This window comes from Solanum tuberosum, unplaced genomic scaffold, assembly GCF_000226075.1.
Source record: "Solanum tuberosum cultivar DM 1-3 516 R44 unplaced genomic scaffold, SolTub_3.0 scf00335, whole genome shotgun sequence".
NCBI classification, from domain to species: Eukaryota; Viridiplantae; Streptophyta; class Magnoliopsida; order Solanales; family Solanaceae; genus Solanum; species Solanum tuberosum.
This window is the reverse complement of record NW_006239280.1, coordinates 346,051-369,542: the sequence shown is the minus strand read 5'-3', so window position 1 is coordinate 369,542 and position 23,492 is coordinate 346,051. Positions and strand designations below refer to the sequence as shown.

Here is a 23,492-nt window from a genome sequence, read left to right as displayed (position 1 = left end):
AAATCAGATATAAAAAAAAAGGTAGTCACCGGAAGGATGGCACGGAGCTACACAAATTATATATGAAAAAGTAGTCACCGGAAAGATGGAACGGTGCTACACAAATACCAACGGATATGGGGTTGACACAAAACAGCCCTAGAAAGTCACCGAAAATTGATGCATGGTGACCTGTCTGACTAAGTTTCTTCCCTTGAACATGGGGTTCATGCATGTATCATTTGTCCTACTTTTATTAACATAATCATTGGCCAGACGGGCGGCATATATTGGTAATAGCCACCCGCCGGCAGCGGAAACTCTTTGATTTTCTACCAAGATCGTAGATGCTCTGATACCATGTGAGAAATATAGGAAAATAATATTATTGAATTGTTGTTGTGTACATTATTACATTGAGACCCTATTTATAGACCCTAGAATATAATCCTTTACCAAGTAGGATACTACTTTGTATTCCTATTTCTATTTCTATTACTATTCCTATTCTAATAGAATTGTATAAACCTATTCCTATTCTAATAGGATTGTATAAACCTATTCATATTCTAACAAACTCAATACCAAAACAATCACATCATATATCCCATCTGTTCTAGGATTAATTTCTATATCCTTCCAAAACGATTCGTTCATTTCCAAACGGCTCTGAGCAGGTAACAACAACAAAACTCACTTTAATCTAATAGGGGATCCTGGATTCCAGTGTTAACCATAACTTGGTTTGTATACATAAAACAAGATGCACCAGTGAACACAATATTTAGTTGAAGACATGAGAATCCATACTTATCTCCAGGGAGCATTTCACAATATTTAGTCAAGACACTGACACTAGAATCTGCAGTTACTGATGCTCCAGTTGCCTCCACATAATATGCTTTAGTTTCCTTCACTAGACAAGGTTTCACCACAGAATCATCAGTGTCTCTCTTTATAGCTGTATCTGTCATAGAATATTCACTCCTAATTATATCGAACATCTGCTCCCTCTGCTTCTTGTTTCCTCTGAAATCATTATGAAGGTTATATACTTGAAATAAATAGATTTATGAAAGCCAAAATCGGGTCAGATATGCAAGTTGCTTCACCTCTCAAGCATTAGTATGTACTGAGACTCAGTCTGACGAGCACGTCCCCTAGATTGGACATAACTACGAACTGTCTTTGGTAAATCAAATCGTATTACAGAGGAACAGTGTGGCACATCAATTCCCTCCTCAACCACATCAGTGGCAAATAATAAATTGACCTGTGATGATAAGGGAATAGGGGGGAAATATTACATTAAGATCAAAGCTAGTTAAAGGGACTCGCAAGAAAGTATTTATGTCAAATATAATGTAATGTATTATGTATAGATGTAATTACCTTTCCAGAGAGAAAAGATCCCAAGGTTTCTTTTTGCACTTTTGGTGTCAGAGCATCGACAGATGTGTTTGTTCCAGTCAAATATGCTATTGTGAAATGTGAAAACCGGGTCATTTTCTTCATAACTCTTTCAATTACCTTAGCTGTTATAATTCTTTCAACAAAAATGAGACAGCGTACTTGTGTGGCTTTCCTGCATCCATGAATCAGAACCTCAAGTTTGTACAAAAGCTACATAAAAGATGCATCCAACGACAGTTACAAGTTTGGTGATAGAATCAGATGTCGAGTTCATTACCTAAGGAAATGAAAAATTTCAAGAAGTACTTGCAGTTTTGAAGATATATGGCCCATTGATAGAGTTGCTGACGAGTCATATCCAACATCGAAGAGACTCTCACAGTCTGATGAAATGAGAATAAATCAACACTTGCAAAGAACTCAAAAGTTGGAACTTTTACTGTGTTACTATAGTAAAAGTCAATTCAGCTGGATTGACAGGAAAATTCAAATGTTATCTACTGCATAACAAACAAGAATTAAAAAGTCCGACCAGAAGCCATTCTAGCAGTGTTCACACTGATTGCGCCACACAAGCATGACCAATCAACAGAATATCACACATCACAGGAAACCAACCAAGTTACAATTTTATCATTGCTCAGAATAAATTGTAACACAATGATACTTAAACAGTAATGTGTTTAAGTTTTAACTACTTTTTTTCAGGAACGAATAAGGACAAATAGATATCAAGAGAATGAATATAGCATATATAGCTGTACTAGCTTGATAAATTGTTTGACATAGGAGAAACTTCTGAAAAAAACATAATGATCTTGATCCAATGATGTCCACAGTATAGAGAAAAGAAGTAGCATATAGGGATAAAAGATTTGTGTGTAAATAGAAAGAAATATGTAAATTATGGCATAATAATAGAGAGAGCAAGAAATGACCTAGTAATAGGTGGTCTATTCGAAAAAGAAAAGAGAACATTACCATACAATCAATTGAAGAACCTTATGAGCTCCTGATACTAAAATGTAATGTGTAACAGATGCAAGGCAAACTGAGGAAACAAGAAGGACTGAATGAATACTCCCACTACAACTACAACAACATACCAAGTGTAATCCCACAAGTGCGCTCGGGGAAGGGTGGTGTGTATGCAGACCTTATCCCTTCCTTGTGAAGGTAGAGAGGTTGTTTCCAAAAGACCCACAGCTCAAGTAAAACAATTCAAAGCAGGTTTGAAAAGGAAATACAGTAGTAAATAAGCCATGTTGAAAATAATAGAGAAAAGAACAATGACAACACAATACTACGATAAAACCAAAGCCAAAGGAAACAACAAGTGGTAATAAAATTGCAGAGATAATAGAAGAATAGTAATAATACAACTGGTAAGGAAAACCAGCCAATGCCGACTGCCTACAAGCCTTCTACCCCAATACCCCACCTCCATACCCTCCAATCTAGGAGCATGTCCTCAGTAAACCGACTTGAAATAAAAAGAAAAAGATTCTTGACGAGAAGTATGGCAACCCCTCACTCACCGCAACAAACCTTCACCAAAAAGAATGGTAACTCAAGATCCACTAGCCGGATGATCAAATATGTAGATTTGCAATTGGAGAACCCAAAAATGAAACATCAAAATAAAATTGATAAAGATAACAACAAACAGGTCAGCAATGGTCACATATCTGCATAAGCAATACATAGAACAAACTCAGGTACCTTGTGGCATTGATTCCTGCACAATTGACAATGCCTCCTCCAAAAAGTATCTATGTTGTAGAGAACTTGTCCTTAGAATCTCATTTTCATCTTTGTCATTAGGCACATTTTCCAAGCAGATTTTAACAGCCTATATTATGAGGGGGAGAAACAGCCAGAAATAAGAAATTCCAACATAATATTAGATAGATCTAAAAAGAGTGTCAGACATGATATGCAGAACTGTTGAAGAAAACATAGAAATTGGAAGAGATACCCACAGCTTAGAATATAAGTTCTGATAGTCCGGAATAGACCCAAGCTTAGAACCAATTAAATGTTCCATAGGTAGCCACAAAACACAGGGATGCTGAGTTCATCAATTGAATGGAGCCCAAGCAAGCACATTCGTGCAACAGTGAAAAAGATTTCAAGTACATTAATCGGAGAAAAAGAACACCTTCCGTATGATTTTGGTGAAGACTTAACTCTTTTAGGCTTTCCTAATTACTTACTATGATTTGCTACTTTGGAATATAAAGAGTCCAATAGTTTTCCTAAACTTTCTATGAAGAGAACTCCACTTCTGCTTTTGGACAGAAGAAGATATTAGTGATAAATGATGGTAAGAGAAACAAGGATGCTCATTGATAGAAGTCAAGATGAAAAAATCAAAAACACCAACTTCTGTTTTTTTAATTAGTAAATGAAAAGGCAGATTTTGAGCTGGGATTCCATGAATTAACTCTTTGCAGAAACCATACCCGACAGACTTACAGGAATAAAGTGTTTTTCACGCAAACAAGAGAAGATGTAAAAAGGTCAATCGAGCACAATTTGAAAGGAAAAAAAATCCTTCTTTCCTTTTGAAATGAAGATTACGTGTTTAGCCATAAAAAGGAATTCTTTCCTTTTGAATAAGTAAATTTTAGTCACAGATGAGCACTAAGCTAGTGCTGCGTATATGCACAAGTGGCTATGGTTCCAAGGACCTCAGAATATATGAAGCTACCTACTCCTTCGATATTCACATAGTTACACCAAAATTCAAACAATAAATCCTTCAAAAATACTACTAATTTGCTCCTTCCATAAGGTCTATATGTTGTTAGTGGGTGTATGCAGTCAAAGTTGGCCGGATGGTAAAATTGAATGACTTAAGGCATTTCTTGTGGCCAAGGGTTATACTCAAACCTTTTGGCTTGATTACAGTGATACATTCCTTCCTGTGGCTAAAATTGCATTTGTCTGCCTTTTCTATCCATGGTTGTTCGTCATTGGCCTTTTTATTAGTTGGACATCAAGAATATTTTTCTTTTTTTTTTATCAAGTAATAATATTCATATTAATAGGGGATAAAAAGTGCTTGTATACAAGAAGTACACAAAGAAATAGAGAACCTCACAGCTAAACATGGTTTTCTACAAAAGCCACCCAATCCTCTATACCTATAGGAACTTCATGGGTGCATCAAAAAGAAATAAGAGCAAATAGATTTTTTTTCAGATTAGCAGAACATTTCCTACGACCTCAAAAGCTCCCCTATTCCTCTTCCTCTCTCTCTCTCAATACAGTCACATCAGTGCCAAGGGAGCAACATCCCATTTTCTGCTTCTTCTCTTCGGTCTTCTAAGGGCCCAACTTACATTGAGTCTTTCACAGTGCTCGGCATCACCCACTCAACTCCAAACCATCTCAGAATTCCCCCCCACAAAGAAGAGGCTAACCGACAATGTAATAAAAGGTGGTTTACGTCTTCTCCAAATTCTTTACACCTGAAACACCAATTGACACAAGTGATCTTTCTCTTCCTTAAATTTCCCAACGCCAAGATTACCCCCCTCACAGCTAACCAAGTAAGAAATAAATTTTAGGGATATCCTAGAGTTCTATATCAAACTGTGTGGAAAAGTCGATTCCTCCCTAGATAGGAGTTTCTCATAATAAGAATTCACTGAGTAATCACCACTTCTTCTGGTCCCCCGTCTTCATAAATTAACAGTATCCATAAAAACTTTTGTTGGTGAAGCAATCCTTTGAAATTCTCTAACCTCCAAGTCTTGTGCATTCCTCCTAAACCTCAAACCCCAACAAACTTCTCCCCCTTGCATACTCCATAAGTGATGGGCTGACATCTTCTTTTGACAAGAGATGTTATACATACTAGGAAATGTGATTCTCAAGAATGTTTTGCTCTGCTATGATTTTTAGGATGACAAAATATATGAAGCAACCACCTGATTTTGCAGTGGTCTTGAATGATGATTGAGCTGGTCTTTATAGTCTGAAATGGTTCCTTGAGCATGGTTTGGCAAGTTCATCATGGTTATTCAGGAATTTGACACGACTCCAAGTGAGGCTGACATTTTGTGTTCTATCAACACACTGCTCCAAATTTGTGTATCTATTTGCTTGTTTATGTTGACAATATCACAGACAATGATCAGACTTGATAGTTAAGTTGAAGCAACATCTCTTTCAGCACTTCCAAACAAAGCCTTTAGGCATAGTGGAGTATTTCCTAGGCAATGAGATCGCTCAGTCCAAATCAAAAAATTTCATCTCACAACGCAAGTATGCTCTAAACTTTCTTGAAGAGGCAGGAATGACAGATTGTAGACCCACTACCATCCCCATGGACCGGAATGCATCAGGGGGGGAGTCCCCCCTCCTGGTTGGTAAGTTAATTTACCTACAGTGACTCGACTTGATATTACTTTTTCGGTGATGTTGTAAGTCAGTTTATGAACTCCCAATGTGATAGGATTAGGATGCATTAGTAAGTATTCTTAGATACATAAAACTATCCCCAGGGAAAGGATTAGTCTTTGAGGATCGAATCCATGAGAAAACTATTGGATACATAGATGAAGATTAGACAGGATCACATTTTGATAGGCAGTCTACTTGTAGATATTGTATTCTCGTTGGAGGTAATCTGGTGTCTTGGTAACACAAGAAACAAAATGTTGTTGCACGTTCTAATGCAGAAGCAAAGAGTCAAATGATGGATGTGGCAACTTTTTGGATAAAACAATGCTTAAAGAATTGAAGTTTGGACAAATTAACGAGACAGAACTTGTGCGTAATAATCAAGTTGCTCTTCATATTGCATTGATGCGTGTTTGATGAGAAAACTAAGCATTGTGATCAATTGTCACTTTGTGAGAGTAAAGATACTCTCAGGAGACATTCTCACAAATTCGTGAAGTCAAATGATCGGTGTGCAAACATTTCACAAAATCTCTTACTGGTTCTCGAATTAATTACATTTGTAATAAGCTTGGTACATACAACTTATATCACCATCTTGAAGGGGGAGTGTTAAGGATATTGTGTATATAGTTAGAATCAATCACATAGATATTGAGAATTCAAATTGTGTGGCCTTGATTATAGATGCATGTTCTATTTCTCACAGTGTCCAGTAAAGTAACAGGTAGTAAGATCATATTTTATGAAATGGACATCCTCTCTTACGTCAGGCAGAGAAGATGATCAGTTGGACAGAGACCAATCCAATCTGCAAGTTCAAGCTTCAAAATAGATAGAACCAGCTAACCAAAAGTACACCAAACTGCCTAGGTCTTTATTATTTTTGGTGTAAGCAAGTAGTGATAGGAAATTCTGAAGATGTTTCTAATGTTATTGACTAGCTGTAACTAGAAGATCTTAGGGCTGTTGTAAGTATAAATTTTTGGAAGGGAACTACACTTTGATGTAGTATACATGTGGATATATAGAAGTAAATGTTACCTTTCTCAAAAAAAAAAGTATACCAGTTTTTTTAGTTGTAAATAATGCAATTCAAAGCGCCACGTAGATGAATTAATATTAGTTGGATTCAAACCCTGACTAATAAAGTGCTTCTCATTGTTTCATGTAAGAGAGGCCTAAGTGTCTCTTACTCTTAACATATGCATATATATATTTGTGTGTAACATGAATGTGTATGCTTCAATAAATAGAAACAGAAAATGAAAGTAATCTCACCATAGGTGTAGCTAGTTGCACGCCTTCCCTTCAATTATTTTGTATATAATTACCAAGAAATGAAAAGAAATAACAGATCATGAAACCTTAATCATACCTCATAAGCACAAATGATGCCTAGATTTTCAAGGCAACACAATATCTTTGCATAACAATTGGACAATCTCTTCCGAAGCTTCTTATACATATCATCTATATCTTTGTACTGACTTGGCAGTGACAGTTTCAATTCAGCTAATGCAGCATCAAACTGTTCATGAAAATGTGGTGAATTAAGTACAAGGGCTTGAGTTTAGATAAACATTCTATCACGTCACGTTCCAAAGAAGCACATTATTCATAAGGGGAACTGTGTCAACAAGTACTACATAATGCAGAAAAGCACTCAAGATTACTAAGTAAGCAAGCTTTACCAATATCTAAGTACATAAACAAGGGCATCACTACATCACTCCGGTAAACGAGAAGAGAAAAAGTAAGACAGAAGTTTGAAGTTTATGGACCTGAGCTTAACATTCCTGGAGTTCAACAAAACAAGATGTCATTTAAGCTTTGAAAACACCACCATCCAAACCTACCGAAAGCATAGAAAGAACTGTGCAAGGAACACATGAAAACTTCAAGACATTGAGGACCCTTATCATTCAGTAAACTTCAAGCACCAAAAACCATCTAGTAGGTCTGCAATAAGACCCCATCAAGAGATGTTAAGATAAAACCTACAGACAACTTCCCAAAAATTAAACCCAACTTGCAAAACTTTATGTTTTTTTTCATTGTCTTTCCTTTTACCGTAACATGTCAAGTAAAGTGTCCACAATGCTCCCTGTTTTTTTGTGATTGTTGAGTCCCACATCAGAAGGATGAGGATAATTTGGTCTCTTTATATGATCTTTGGCAATCCTCACCCCGTGAGCTAGATTTTGAGTTGAGTTAGGCCCAAGATTCATAAAATGATAACAGAGCGTTTGTGGGGAACATCAGGGAAGAAAATTTAGTCAAGACAGTCGTTGTGCGTCAAATTTTGGCAACTTTCTTGGGTTGTTTTGTATCAACTCCATGTTGTCAGTATTGGACCTAAACCAACACCACCAAGGGGTCCCTCACTCTCCTAGCAACAATAACCCACAAAACCCCGCAGACAGAAACCCTTGCACGCGCTCCCACATGCCATCAGAAGCAATCTTCTCCGGCGAGATCTACAGCATGCGGCAGACGCGTGAACCAGTTACCAGCCACCTTTTCGATCAATCCTTTTCCCAATCAGGGTCGTCGGGAGATTCCAAGCTCACCCATACAATTTTCTTCAAGTTCCGATAACTTTCAATTTTTCGGTAGGTTTTCTGGCAATTTTTTCAGCGAGTTCCAACAGGTTTTCCAGCTCTGTTCCAGCTTGTGAGTCTTTCCTTTGAGACAGAAGCTGGGTGTTCCCTTTTTTGGTCAAATTTTCTTGAAGTTCTGAGTCGGGCTTCATGTTGCATTGATCTTGTGTTTTATAAGAGGACCAAGCACGTCGAAATTGACTATCATTTTACCAAAGAAAAATTACTGCCATGATACACTATCACTAAGTTTGCCTAGTCAAATGACAAACTTGCAAAATATTCACCAAGTTCCTTGTTGGTCATGAACTAATTATATATATAACGGGTTAGGTACATACGATCTATATGCACCAACTTGAGAAGAGCAGTTAGCTATTAAGAATGTACATATATAATAACATGTGAAGTCTCCTATTGGATGTATATATTTTTGTAAAATGTGCATAAATGCTTTTAGGTGTAAGAGAATTGTCTTTACACATTCTCTCAATTTTTCTTTCCCATTTCTAAACGTTCACTTCTCCCTCAAAATAATATTTTGTTCATAGTGAACAATGAAAAGAGGTTGCCCTTGATTTCAAAATCTAAAGAATTGGGGATATGAAAGAAAAAAATAAGCATTAAGAGCAAAATGGAGATAGAGTAAAATGTAAGGGCCATATCAGTTATTTAACAACAATATCCTACACTGTCCTATTTGATATGATATCTGCATATGGGCTTTTACCTTTGACCATGAAAACTCCAACTTTGCCTTTAATTCTGTATTTGAAAACACTATTGGATCATAGAATTTGCAAGTCTCCTTAGCAGAGGGAACAAATTCATCCAGCTCCACCCTGTTCTCGAGTGTATATACCTATACAAGAAGAAAATATACTGATACATTAGGAACTATTACTCTAACTAGAATTAAGAGACCATTTACTCAGCTGCAATAAAGTGACAGGGTTCGCCAGAAGATTACCTGGGAATCAAGAAGACTTTCAAGTTCTGATATTTGCTCCTCGCAATCTGTTGAAGATGAAACACCTAATCGAGCGGGTATACTTAGTAAATCCACAAAAGATCTAAACCCATATATATCACATTAGAATAAACTAAGACAACTGAAATAAAAAGTATTAGCATAAATTTGGAAGGATGACTAACCAAAGCTTAGGAATCTAAGTTGCTCGGACTCTTCACTTTCGGTGCCGCACCCGTGTCGACACGACATGGGTGTGGGTGTGGGTGTGGGTGTGGGTGTGGATGTGGGTGTGGCTGTGGCTGTGGCTGTGGGATTCGTACCCTAGTTGGTCAACCAGTTTTGGATACTTTGACCAAATTAGGGAGAAATTTTGGACAGATTTAATGATTTCTATAATCAAAACTTTTCTTTTATATATTAATTGAAGTTGATGAAAATGGAAAACCTTGTATATATAAATTTCTATTGTCACTCCCTTTCCTTTTATCTCCTTCCAAGATTCTCCTCTTGATCATTATTTTCTCCTCGAGTTCTCTACATAATATCTCATAATTTAGGTTTTATAACTCTATATTTTGCCAAATCCCCGCACCCGTATCCAGACATGGATCCGTATCCCCGAATCTTAAAATTTAGGTCATAGAGGATCCGACCACTAGATCCGCACCCATATCGGACACCCACACCGAGTTCAAGCAACTTAGCTAGGCATAGCAACGGAAAAGAAAGTGAGTAATTTTGAGAAAGAAAAAGTCAATACAAAAGCTCTAAAATGTGTATAAGAAACTCTTAAATAAGAAACTCTTAAACCAGTTAAATGACAATGGGTCCCGGATAGTCTTTTTAAAATCATTGTATCTCTTTTTTTTAAGAAAGGTAACACTACATAAATCTTCACAGAAGCCATATTTACAAGTTTAAAACAAGCTTAGTATACATCCTTATTCTTCTAACAACAACAACAACATACCCCGTGTAATCCCACAAGTAAGGTCTGAGGAGGGTAGAGTGTACACAGACCTTATCCCTAGCTTTTCTTATAGACCCTCAGCTTAAAATTAAGCATTTCCAAGCCGTTTGAAAAAGGAAATACAAAAATGACAGCTGTAAACACAACGAAATAATGTGAAATGAAAGCAATACACAACATACACCGAGGAAAGAACAGCAATGACAACAAAATAATGTGATAACCGAAGCACAAAAAACACAGGTGATAAACGAAATCAAAAAACAAGAAGCTATGAGAATAATGCTAATACCACTGGTAAGAAAGAAGGTCCAAGTACGACCATCAATCCTATCCCGTAGGAAACCGAGAGCATGCTCAAGTACCAACTAACCTACTACCCTACTTTGCGCCTCTAGACTCTCCTATCTAAGGTCATGTCCTCAGTAAGCTTAAGATGTGTCATATCTAGTCTAATCACCTCCTTCAATACTACTTCGGCTTGCCTCTATCTATCCTGATGCTCATCACTGCCAACCTCTCTCACCAACGAGGCATCTATACATCTTCTTTTCACATGGCCAAACCATCTCAATCTCGCTTCCCTCATCTTATCCACTGTGAAAACCACTCCCAACATCTCCCTAATATCTCCATTCCTAATTTTATCTCTCTTAGTATGCACACACATCCACCTCAACATTCTCATCTCTGCAACATTTATCTTCTGAACATGTGAATTCTTGACTGGCCAACACTCTATCTCATACAATATAGCTTATCTAACCACCACTATGTAGAATTTACCTTTAAGTTTTGGCGGTACCTTCTTATCATACAAGACTCTAGAGGTGAGCCTCCATTTCACCCATCTCGCACCAATACGACATGTAAAGTCATCGTCGATCTCCTCATTACCTTGAACTAAAGACCACAGATACTTAAAATAACCTCTCTTAGCGATGACCTGAGCAAAGTACAGATAGTAACCCTCGACCCCCCAAGGTATGGCCTGCCGGCCCGCAGATGTAGGAAGGCAGCCTGCCTTTCTTGAGCGATCACCTTCGCTCGTTGGCAAAATGCCTTGATGCGTGCGTCTAGTTTGTTGGGGTGACACTCGGACTGCTCTTCAATCTTCCCGAATCACCAAGAATGAGTCCTTCTGCTCGAGCGCATTTTCTTACCCTTCTTTTTTAGACAAGTAACAATTATATGCAATGAAAACTTAGCAACCTCAGAAAAAGGTGCTAAGTTGGAAACTTTACAAGTATCAAAAAGGTGCTTAAACCTCTGCCCAAAACCCTACACAATTTATATTGCCAACTTTAGATACAAACTCTCCTACTTCCCCCCACATATTCTGTTTACACCAAAAAAAGAACAAGCTAAGACAATTCATCCTAATTTTCTCGATAGAACTACTAGTGTCTTAAAAATGTCTACCATTCCTTTCCTTCCACACTGTCCACCAAATGCAAGCAGGAATGATCTTCCACTAGTCCTCCTCCCCACCTCTATTCCCAATACTCCACCAATTGTTCAGCATTTCCAAAGTAGAACTAGGTATTACCAAGTTATTCCCAAAATACAAAGGCAGGCACATGTGCCACAGATTTATAGTTATCCTACAGTGTAAGAATAAGTGTTCATTGTTTTCACTCTCATGTTCACACAAAAGACATCTTGAACAAATTTGAAGACCTCTTCTTTGTAACTTATCTTGAGTTAGGCAAGCTTTCCTAATCACCAACCAGACAGAGAATGACACCTTCATAGGGATATTCACTTTCCAGACTTGTTTCCAAGACCAATTCTCCTATACAGGACCTCTTTGATTCAACTGCCAGTACATTGATTTTACTAAGAAGGCCTCTTTACTGTTAAGTTTCCACTTGAGCCTGTCAGTAATCTGTGCACCACCAAAAGTTCCCAATATCTGAAGCATTGTGACGAAACTCTCTACTTCCCCTTCATAGAGAGCTCTTCTAAAGATTAGATTCCACCCTTGGTGACTCCACATTTGGTTGATCATGTCATGTTGTTGGAGGCTTATAGAATAAAGAATTGGAAACATAGAATTGGTTGATCATGTCATGTTGTTGGAGACGCATTTTCTTGCCTTTCAGCGGAAGCAATTCCCAAGCAAGCCAATAAGATCAAATTGCTCTTGTTGAACAAGCTACTAATCACCAAATCCTTTGTTTAGTCAAATCATTGGTGAGAAAATTTTAGCATTCATTTGATTGATAGATGCAAAGAATTCACCTAACTAGAACCCTGCGAGTGAACACAAAAAAGCAAAGCAAACTAGCATCAAGCCTCACTTCCACGCTGACCTCATGTTTAGCATCACTGAACTTAACACTCTTAAGTATTTAGTCTTGATTTTGCTCAGCCTAAACCCTTTAGACTCGTCTCTAAATCTCCACCCTATTGTTAACCCTGACGTGAGTCTCGACAATCAGCACTATATCATCTTCAAATAACATACACCATGGAACCTTACCTTGGATATGTCGCGTCAGTTCATCTATAACCACTAGCCAATCCAAAAAGAAACGAACTAAGAACTGATCCTTGGTGCAACCCCATTATGACCGGCAAGTGCTCCGAGTCTCTAGCCTCGAAGCATCTCCAAAAAACTTCCCTTGTGACTTGGTCATAAGCCTTCTCTAGATCAATGAACACCATACGTAAAACACTCTTCCACTCCCCCATACTACTCCACCAGTCTCCTTACAAGGCGGATAGATTCTATGGTAGATCGCCCCGGCATGAATCTGACATGGTTCCCGAAAATAGACACTTCCCTTCTCAATCTCATCTCCAACATCCTCTCCTACACTTTCACAATGAGGTTCACCAGCTTGATACCCCTATAGTTGTTGCAATTTTGAATATCCTCTTTGTTCGCGGACAATGAAATCATCACTCTACCTCCATTTTTCGAGCATCTTTGTTGTCCTAAAAATGATATTTAACAACCCCAATAAGCCACTCCAAGCCTGCACTGCCTATGCTCTTCCAGAACTCCATCGGACCTTGTCACTCATCCCTTGCTCATCCTACGAATAGCACCTTTAAGCTCGCCAACCTTTATACACTTGTAATACCCAAAATCTAATCGTCTCACAAAGTGCTCTAACTCTCCCAGCATAATGCCTTTGTCCTTTTCTTCATTCAATAGTTTATCCCCGCGAGAGTTGATGATGAGGACTATTTTCGGTATCAAATTGCAAAACACCAATTATCCACTTGCACAGCCTAACCTGGTGTAACTTGTTTGCCTGTCACACAATCTTCTTCCTTTGGTAGTTGGTTTCTTGATTCTGGTGCTTCTAATCAAATTTTTAGTAACTAAAATCTTTTTCATGCTATTAAACCCTCTACAGTGTCTTCTACTGACACCCTAACTTGTGAGAAATATAAGTGAAGAATATTATTGAATTGTTGTCGTTTCTACATTATTACATTGAGACCCTATTTATAGACACTACAATACAATCCTTTACCAAGTAGGATACTATTTAGTATTCCTATTTCTATTTCTATTCCTATTTCTACTCTAATAGAATTGTATAAACCTAATCCTATTCTAATAGAATTGTATAAACCTATTCCTATTCTAACACTCCCCTCAAGCTAGTGCATACAATTCATGTACCTAGCTTGTTACAAATGTAATTAACAGAAGGACCGATGAGGGGCTTGGTGAGATATCTGCAAGTTGATCAACCGACTTCACAAAATTGACAATCAATCTCAATGTGCTTGGTCTTCTCATGAAATACTGAATTCGACGCATAATGCCGATAAAACACAGAGTGATAAAATTACAGTGTTAGAACTTCCCAAACCAAGCTTGCAAAGACTATTTCAAACCATAGAGTGACTTACGTAATCAACATACAAGGCTACTAAACTCCCCCTAAGCAACAAAATTAGGTGGTTGCTCCATATAGACTTCTTCATAATGCAGCAGTCGTTGTAAGTGCTCAAAATCTAGTGTAAAGTATATGGATCATGTTGGAATCAATAGACAAGTCGATATTAAACAAGTCATCGAAAAATTGTTTGGAACATGCTCATATGCCGGAGTATTAGATTTGATGGCTAAAAGTGGTTACAATCTATGAAATAAAATGGGTAGGGTCAGAATGATGTCAAGACCCAACTAGAAAATAGAAATTATATAGGATAGTTCGAATTGATGGAATGACCCTATTGAAAATGAGAAATAATATGGGTAGGGTCGGAATGATGGCACGACCCTACTGAAAAAGAAAAAATATACGGGTAGGGTTGGAATGATGGCACAACCCTACCTCCTCACCGGAAAGACGAATGGAACTATGCAAATCAAATCTGAGGAATCACTGCACCGGAATGATGGCACGGTGCTACACAAATTAGATATAAGAAAGTAGTCACCGGAATGATGGCACGGTGCTACACAAATTAAATATGAAAAAGTAGTCGCCGGAATGATGGCACGGTGCTACACAAATTAAATATGAAAAAGTAGTCGCCGGAATGATGGCACGGTGCTACACAAATTAAATATGAAAAAGTAGTCGCCGGAATGATGGCACGGTGCTACACAAATTAAATATGAAAAAGTAGTCGCCGGAATGATGGCACGGTGCTACACAAATTAAATATGATAAAGTAGTCACCAGAATGATTGCACGGTGCTACACAAATTAGATATAAGAAAGTAGTCACTAGAATGATGCATGGTGACCCAACTTTTGCTAACATAATCATTAGCCGGACGGGCGGCATATATGGATAATAGCCTCCCGTTGACAGTGGAAGCTCTTTGATTGTTTACCAAGATCGTAGAGGCTCTGATACCATGTGAGAAATATAAGTGAAGAATATTATTGAATTGTTGTCGTTTCTACATTATTACATTGAGACCCTATTTATAGACACTACAATACAATCCTTTACCAAGTAGGATACTATTTAGTATTCCTATTTCTATTTCTATTCCTATTCCTACTCTAATAGAATTGTATAAACCTAATCCTATTCTAATAGGATTGTATAAAACTAATGAATCCAAAACAATAGTAAAAGTGATAAATGGAGCCCACCCTATCATTAATTGTCTTTAACCTCAGTTCTTTTGTGCTAGAATGTCCACATAATCTTATAACCATATTAAACTGACCGTAAACCTTAATTATGTTGTTACTTTTTTGGATTACTCTATTATAGTGTAGGACGAGGAATGCCAAATAGATGATTAGAATAAGGCATAAGTCACACAGCTTGTACCAATTATCCAATCAGAACACACCTATCACTTTTAGTTATGCTACCTCTCATGATATTCTTCATAATTGTTGAGGACATCCAACGGTCTTTCTCGTTTGTCTTCATTAGAGTATAAATCATGTCAGCTTGGGAAACACTCACAACTCTTTTCTGAAATAAATTAACAATAGGATTGTATCTCCATTATTGTCCATTCAGATATATGGGATCCAAGCCGTGTCAGTCTACTTCAAATTTTCAGTATTGTCGCTTTTGATAACGAATACTCTTAGCGCACTAGGTGCGCGCAAGCTGGCCCAGACACCACGGTTATCAAAAAAATAAAATAGAACTGAGTTGTTTTCTATCTTTTAAGTCTTTTGTGTTGAAATTTGTAACCAGCCTAGTGTTTCTATAACGAAACTAACCAGTGACAATCCACAAGAATATTTTTCTTCACCTATCTCTTCCCTTATGCCTCCACAAGTTACTCTACGTATATCATCTTGTGCATATACTCCTCATCAACATGGAGTTGCTAAACATAAAATAGGCATGTGATCGAGACTTCTCGAACATTAATGATTAACGCTCATGTTGAGCTTCGCCCTTGGCTGATGTCATTCTCACAGTTTGTTAGCTAGTCAATCACATGTCTTCTTCTATTAAAGCAAGAGTCCTTGCTCTATATTCTATCAGGATCAACCTTGGTTTCCTCTATCTCCATGAGTGTTTGGGTATACTTAATATGTCCAAGATCTTGAACCAAAAATGACAAACTTCAACAAAGTTCATCAAATATATCTTTTTGGGTACTCTCGTCCCAAAAGGATAACAACTGTTATGATCCTACTACACATAAGTACTTTGTCTTAGCAGATGCAACCTTTTTCAAGATGTATCGTACTTCTCACCAAATTCACTAATTCAAAATGGCATCCCCACGAGTCTTGATGTCTAATGTCACTATTCTCTTTTCATTCTTATAATATTTACTGTGAAAAGTTAAATGATTGCAAATTATACCTGTGCACTTGTTACAAATGGAATATCATGTAGGAATTAGCATGTAACATTACCTACTTCACAAAATATTTTACTACTAGTTAAACTATGGTATGACATAAGATATTTTACATCGTGTCTATTATATATGACATACAGGTTTATCATTTATCTTTACATGTTTAAATTAGTTTATCCAAAAAAACACATACATTTTTACAGGTATCATGCAGACAAATCATAAACTTTGATAAATGTAATCAAGGATAAGTAGATTAGACAAACAACAATAATTATTTATCTATGAAGCAAATATATCACATCAATCATGTAAGTAAATAAGACCTTTTATACACACTCATCACAGGCTTTGGACGAAACGTTAGCAGTCCAATCCTTTGAAGAGGAATACATCCTGAAGAACCTCACAAAGTTTGATAGAAATCGTGGCTCAAGCAAGCTCAGAGAATAACTAAGTGGAAGTCAAAGACTCGGGTATATATACCAAGTGATTCAAGGGTTTCTTTTATTAGCTTAAATAATAAGAAATTTTTTAATTCAATATAAATATAACAAACAGAAGCAACCACCAACAAGATCTTTAGTCAGCTCCTCAATAAAATTGAGAACTGACTACATCCCACTACAAGTTGATGCAAGTATGCACACGTGCAGACATGTGTATAATTTCAGTAGGCAATTTTTCTTTTGATTTTTCATGGAAGAAAAAACAAAAATAAGAGAATAAATATAGTAAAACGAAGAATTTATCAACAGATGGCATAGGAAAGGCAACGAATTCTTCTATAATGAATGTGAGAAATATTGGAGAAGAATATTATTGAATTGTATCTCTACATTATAACATTGAGACCCTATTTATAGACACTACATTAGACTCCTTTTCCAACTAAGACACTACATTACAATCTTTTTCCAGGTAGGATTATATATATTATTCTTGATCCTACTCCTATTCTAACAATAAAAGACACAGTAAAAACGCAAAAACTAATGGGAAAGTGAAGAACGAATAGATGGCAAAGTAGCAAGAGCTATGGGCCTATGGCATGTAAGAAGTGGTTAAGAACAGCAAAACTCTTCCACTCTACTGCACTTGGACAAAAAAAAATAGGGATCTCAAGCATCTAATTTCACTTCTGCAACATTTACATTGATACACATAAGAAAAATTGTACTCCCTCCGTTTCAAAAAGAATGTCCTAGTTTGACTTGGAACGGCGTTTAAGAAAAGAAAGAAAACTTTTTAATCTTGTGGTTCTAAATTAAAGTTATGTCAAATGTACCAAAATGCCCTTTAAACTTGTGATCTTAAACATGTCATGTGGAAAGTTGAAGTTAAAGTGTTGCCAAAAAAGGAAAGGGGTCATTCTTTTTTAAACAGACTATAAAGAAATGAGGCCATTCTTTTTGAAACGGAGGGAGTATCAAACTAGAAAATGGTGAGCAAAGGAAGAACAAAGATCTCTTCTATATCTTTTCAGTTAACTCCAGTCACCAGAAACATAAATATTTGTCACTAGAGCCATCATGTGACACATTGATAATTAAAGAAAACACTGAATTCCACAGGTCTAGATCGCAGGAAAGAAGAAATGATTGGGGGGAGGGGGGTTACTGTACCCTTTTCGTCATAAGCATTATAGAATTTATTTTGCCTTGAAACACCTTTATCCATGTTTAAGTTATTTATTTATTGATGTGTGAGTGATTTGGGAAAAGAGAAGTAGGCAGAGCACGAGGAAGGCCAAAAGTTACCTTTTCTAATCACAGGGGAAGCAGTCATCCCAAAAATCTTCGATCTTTTTCTGGATAGATGATAGAATTCCTTTGTTGATTATAGAGAGTGCACGGGAGCATGTCCAACAGGATGACAATAAGATGAGAAAAGTTTGAGAAGGGAAATAAGGAAAAGTCACATGAAAGAAGTGAGGCTTACCTTCATAATCCTAGCATAGGGATGGTTACCACTGGCGCGATGGCACTCGTCTAGTATCAGAAAGCACACTGTATCAAATTTTATGTAACCCTTTCTCAGTGCATCCAAGAAAATTTGGGGTGTCATAACCAAAACCTATAGTAAATGCATACCAATTAATATTTAAAACCCATCCATAAATTACTTTAAAAAGCATGGGTAGCCTTGCTCAAGAAGAAGTCAACATAAAGAAAAAGATCACAGAGGTTTCAAGTCAAAGTAGTATGACCGAGTCCAATGTTGGATCTGATAGGGTCTACAAATTTCTAGTTGGATGCAGACTTAGAAATAGGATCACTCTCACCCCAAATTTTATCTCCTCCAAGCACATAAAATGTTGTTTCATTCTAACCCAACCCACTTAAGAGACCAACAAAGTTGCTTTTATGGATAATAAGAGAAAGAATGTGTGCCAGACACAAATAATCTAAATGAGAGGAAACAGAAGACTTGTGTAATCTCGTACAATCAGGCATGCACATTTTTGCTAACTAAGATTGACTACTAAACAAATATCTAATTTCTGGTAGCCAAGATCGATCACATGAACATTTTTTTCATGTGATCAGCAAAGAAATTGGTCAGACTAGTCTGAAATTCTATGCGGCTCAGACCTGATCAGCGAATTTGGCTTAAATAGACTTTCCATCAGACTAAGATGACAAGTAACACGCAGAGAACATTGAGTGTGGCACTAAATTTAAAATATTAATCATAGATATCAGAATCTACAACCAGAAAGCGGCATGCTAGGCACAGAGTGTTCGAGTTAAATATGTTCTTGTGTAGACCAAGAAATCTAAGCACTACAATCATAAAATCATTTTTTTGTCATTCATCAACAAGTTACTGCAGTGCCCATAACCTCAATAAGGGAAATAAATAACTTTTACATATAAATATTTGAATCAAGAAAATGAAGATTTATGCATAGTGTAACTTAACCTGTTTAAGGGATTTACTTCAATGATCAACGGAAGCTCTTTGATTCTTACACATGACTATTTGTCAAATGATAATATCTTGACTACAGAACCACAGATGAGCTAGTCATCTTGAGATTGTAAAAGTTAACTTTGCTTGGCACATATCGATTATCATACAATTATTTCAGCACAAACACCTTTAGTACAGAAAACCAAGAAAAGGGGAACCACTTACATCATTATCATCAGTTTCTTTTTTCCAGGATTCTGCATTCCATTCATCAACTCCTTTGGCCCCATAGTATTCTTGAACAGCAAGGTGTGTATGATGTTGTATAACCTCATATTGCTGCAATAATGTTGTAAATAAACAAGGATTAGCATCATCAACAATTGAACACATTCCAAAGTACCAAACTGATACAGCTCAAACTCAAACTTTAAGTTGATGCAAATCATTTAGTGCTCAAAACCCCTCTAAAGGTTATAATTTTGGGAAAAGGCATGCTCATTTAGGAGTTTAATGAATACAGCACAGTGGAAGCTCTAAAAGTTTTGAGTTCTTGAATTGGAAACAAACAAATTGCTTGTTCCAAGTTTGCTGGCAAACTGGATATGGGTCAGACAAATTAGGGTTACCTACAGTAACATCCTGGCATTGTTCGGAATCAAGTACTTTTCCTTGGAAGACAAATTCGATTACTATTTTCTTTTTCTCTCCTTTCATATCTTTTAGAGACTTCTATTTGTGTGAGTCTATAGGAACTAGGAATACATCAATCCCGCTGCTTCATGATTGGGGTTGTCACCTCAATAAAGTGGGTGAGAACCATGAGGCCTCAGGTTCAAATCACAATAGAGACAAAAACACTAGGTGATTTCTTCCCATCTGTCCTGCCCTTGGTGGACAGAATTATCAGGTACCTGGTGGGAGGTGGCGGGTATCCCGTGAAACTAGTCGAGGTGCATGCAAGCTGGCCCAGACACCACGGTTATCAAATGTATATATTCCTTCTTTTACTAAAAGTATCATACATTCATACTCCAATATATGAACATGGTTTAATGAAGTCATTTCTCAAAAAGGAGATAAAGACAACGGAGGGGCAGGCACATTATCCACTGAGTTTTGCACTGTACGCCACTAGCCCTAAAGGATTTCTTGGTTATTGGATAAACAAAAAAAATAATAGCAGTAACACTAATAATTATGAGATAAAGACAGTGAAGGGTCATGCTTATCTAGAGACATTTTAGCAAAGTAGACATCAATGTGATTGCATTCCAGCCATTCCTTCCATGGTTAGCATGTTTTGTTTACAACATACCATTTCGATTCAACTAAGCTGACAGTTGTTCAATTTGGCCAACGTGCAGATTGTCAATATTAAATTAAGGTCTTACACTATTAGCTGGTAAAATTGGAGAAAATTCTTTACTAATTGAACCTTTTTTATTAGTCATTAATAAAGCAATTGTTATGATATTTCACATACAGGTTCAAGAAAAAGGAAAGAAAGAAAAATTTGTAAGGTTCAAGGCAAAACAGGTCAACATTTAAAAGAACTCCATTAAGAGACATGCTTGCTAAGAAAAATAAACAGAGTCATTATTTTTATTTTTATTTTTGGAAATCCACTCCTCAATTCTTACCTGGACTCCTCAAGCTGAGGAGTGAAAATACATACGCAGTAACAAAAAGTTACCAAGCAGAATAATGACCCTTATGGAGTTGGACCTTGGAAGTACATTAACAAGCTAAGGGAGGAATTCTTCCAAGAGGTGTCCTTCAGGATCGGAAATGGTAACTCAGTTAAATTTTGGAAAGATAGATGGCTTAACAATCAATCTCTCAATGTCTCCCACCCTGTTATTTACTCAATAGCCTCTGATACAGACTCTTCAGTGGCTCAAAACAGAGAAGGTGGAATATGGGCACCTCGCTTTAGAAGGAATTTTCGGGACTGGGAGCTTAATGAGCTCTTTGATATTTTCAGAACTCTAGAAGGAGCCTCAATGACCTCTCACTTGCCTGATCGCTTAAAATGGGGCAACTCTGAAAAAGGAATATATACAGTGAAGGAAGGATACCACAAGTTGTGCTCTTCAAATGACATGATAGACCAGAGGCCATGGAAACTGATTTGAAGACTAAATAACCCCCTGAAATCAAGTGTTTCACCTGGACTACCCTCAGGAATGCTATCCTAACCTTGGACAATCTAAATAGGAGGAAACTTCAGCTGGATTGTTCATTTCAATTGCTAGTATCAACTGGATTCTCCCACAGAGTGTCAAAGAAGTAGTTGGAAGTTGGAGTCTTAGAGAAGTTGATAGCCCCATCAAGAAGACCTGGCAGACGATTCCATCATGCATTTTTTGGTGTATTTGGAAGGAAAGGAATCTCAAATGTTTTGATGGTGTCTCTACTCCAATTAGCAGTTTGAAATCCCTTTGCCTTACTAACCCTTTCCATTGGATCAATTTATACCCTGTAAATTATATATTACCCCTCTTAGATTTCATTAGCTCCCTCAATATGGCTTAGCGACCATTCTTTTGCTTGTGGCTAACTCCCTGATTAGATTGGTGTTTTTGTTCTCATGAGTTAATCATGTTTTTGTGTATGTAATTTGCATCTCCTTGATGCCTTTTTAATACAACATCTTACATCATCAAAATAAAAAAACAACTTTTTGATGATTCTAGGCAGAAATCAAAGTAACTGCTATTAGATAATAGAAGTAAAAAAGAAAAAAAAACTATCCAACAACAACAGAGACTGTCTGCAATACAAATGCACATTAACTGTACAGTGTAAGTGAAAGGGATGCTTGAAAAAATACCTATGAGATTTAGTATTGCTTGACGAAGAGAAAAACATTTGAGTATTACTTGACCAGAGAAAGAACTGAACTTTACCTAATCCAGGTTTCATCCGAACCCCCTTCAGCAGAAAACTATACTAATTATACATGGTTAAAATTACTTTTTAGGTATATGGGAGCTTCATGTGTTTACTCCCTTTGACTAGATTTATTTTTAGGTACTGATTTATTTATGTTTTTTCCAAACCATCAAAATTAAGGAAGTATGTCATATACAGGAAAACAGTAAATTGATCAAGCTTAATTGGATTTCTTTTCTTTTCCTTTTTGAGAAAAAGGGGGGAAAGGGCACTCATTACATATACCAATCCTCCATAATCAAGAGTTTCTGAACCACATTCTCTTATTCATCAACCAAAATTCTTTTAGAAAAAAGATACATACCTGATGAACAAGATGAACAGTTGGTGCCAAGAACACAATCAACTTCTTCTCATCATCATTCCTCAACGTTTTCCCAATTTCTCTAATCATCATCACTGCTATATTAGTCTTCCCAGCCCCTGTATCCAGTACAGCAATGGTGTTCCTTCTCATAGCCACTTTAAACACCTTCAACTGATACCTGAAAACAAAAACCCCCAACATGCAATTTCAACTACATGTTTTAGCACAAAACAAAAAATTAAGAACCAAATAGTTTTGCTTACTCTCTGGGTATAAACTCCTCTATCTTCTTCTTCTTCTCTACATCCATCTGTTCAGCTTCACTACTAAAAGCTTCAAAGTTTCTCTTCAAAGGGTTTTCTTGCTTCTCCTCCTCCATTTTGTCTTTCTTCTCAAAGAGAATCCTGAAAGTCTCAAACAGCAATGCCGAGGGCGTGAAGAACTAAAATATGTACTGAGAGATTCTCTACATATACATTATATATATTTGTTAATTGTTTTATTCGTCCCAATAAATGAATTTTTTGAGTTTTTGTGTAAATATGACTAAATTAATTTATTCCTTAATTTATCCTATGCTCTATTTTTGGTTGTAATAATCTATAGTCTATTTTTATATCAATAATAATTTATCATATGCTCTATTTTTGGCAGTAATAATCTATAGTCTATTTATGTCAATCTAATTAAAT

General features: G+C 36.7%; 1 protein-coding gene across 1 annotated transcript in view; it reads right to left on the bottom strand.

Annotated features, from left to right (window-relative positions):
• LOC102595284 (endoribonuclease Dicer homolog 3a) overlaps nucleotides 1-23,244 on the bottom strand; it is a 43,875-nt gene extending 20,631 nt beyond the window's left edge. Inside the window, exons 1-13 of the mRNA XM_006361458.2 lie at nucleotides 23,064-23,244; nucleotides 22,798-22,978; nucleotides 19,761-19,874; nucleotides 18,561-18,695; nucleotides 18,380-18,449; nucleotides 9,379-9,443; nucleotides 9,139-9,270; nucleotides 7,184-7,336; nucleotides 3,115-3,244; nucleotides 1,670-1,775; nucleotides 1,372-1,564; nucleotides 1,092-1,252; nucleotides 790-1,008 (exon numbers count right to left, since the gene is read on the bottom strand). Of these exons, the coding sequence (XP_006361520.1) occupies nucleotides 790-1,008; nucleotides 1,092-1,252; nucleotides 1,372-1,564; nucleotides 1,670-1,775; nucleotides 3,115-3,244; nucleotides 7,184-7,336; nucleotides 9,139-9,270; nucleotides 9,379-9,443; nucleotides 18,380-18,449; nucleotides 18,561-18,695; nucleotides 19,761-19,874; nucleotides 22,798-22,978; nucleotides 23,064-23,179 (1,775 nt within the window). The 5' untranslated portion in view covers nucleotides 23,180-23,244. The remainder of the gene's footprint in view (nucleotides 1-789; nucleotides 1,009-1,091; nucleotides 1,253-1,371; nucleotides 1,565-1,669; nucleotides 1,776-3,114; nucleotides 3,245-7,183; nucleotides 7,337-9,138; nucleotides 9,271-9,378; nucleotides 9,444-18,379; nucleotides 18,450-18,560; nucleotides 18,696-19,760; nucleotides 19,875-22,797; nucleotides 22,979-23,063) is intronic.
• Nucleotides 23,245-23,492: the final 248 nt, after the last annotated feature.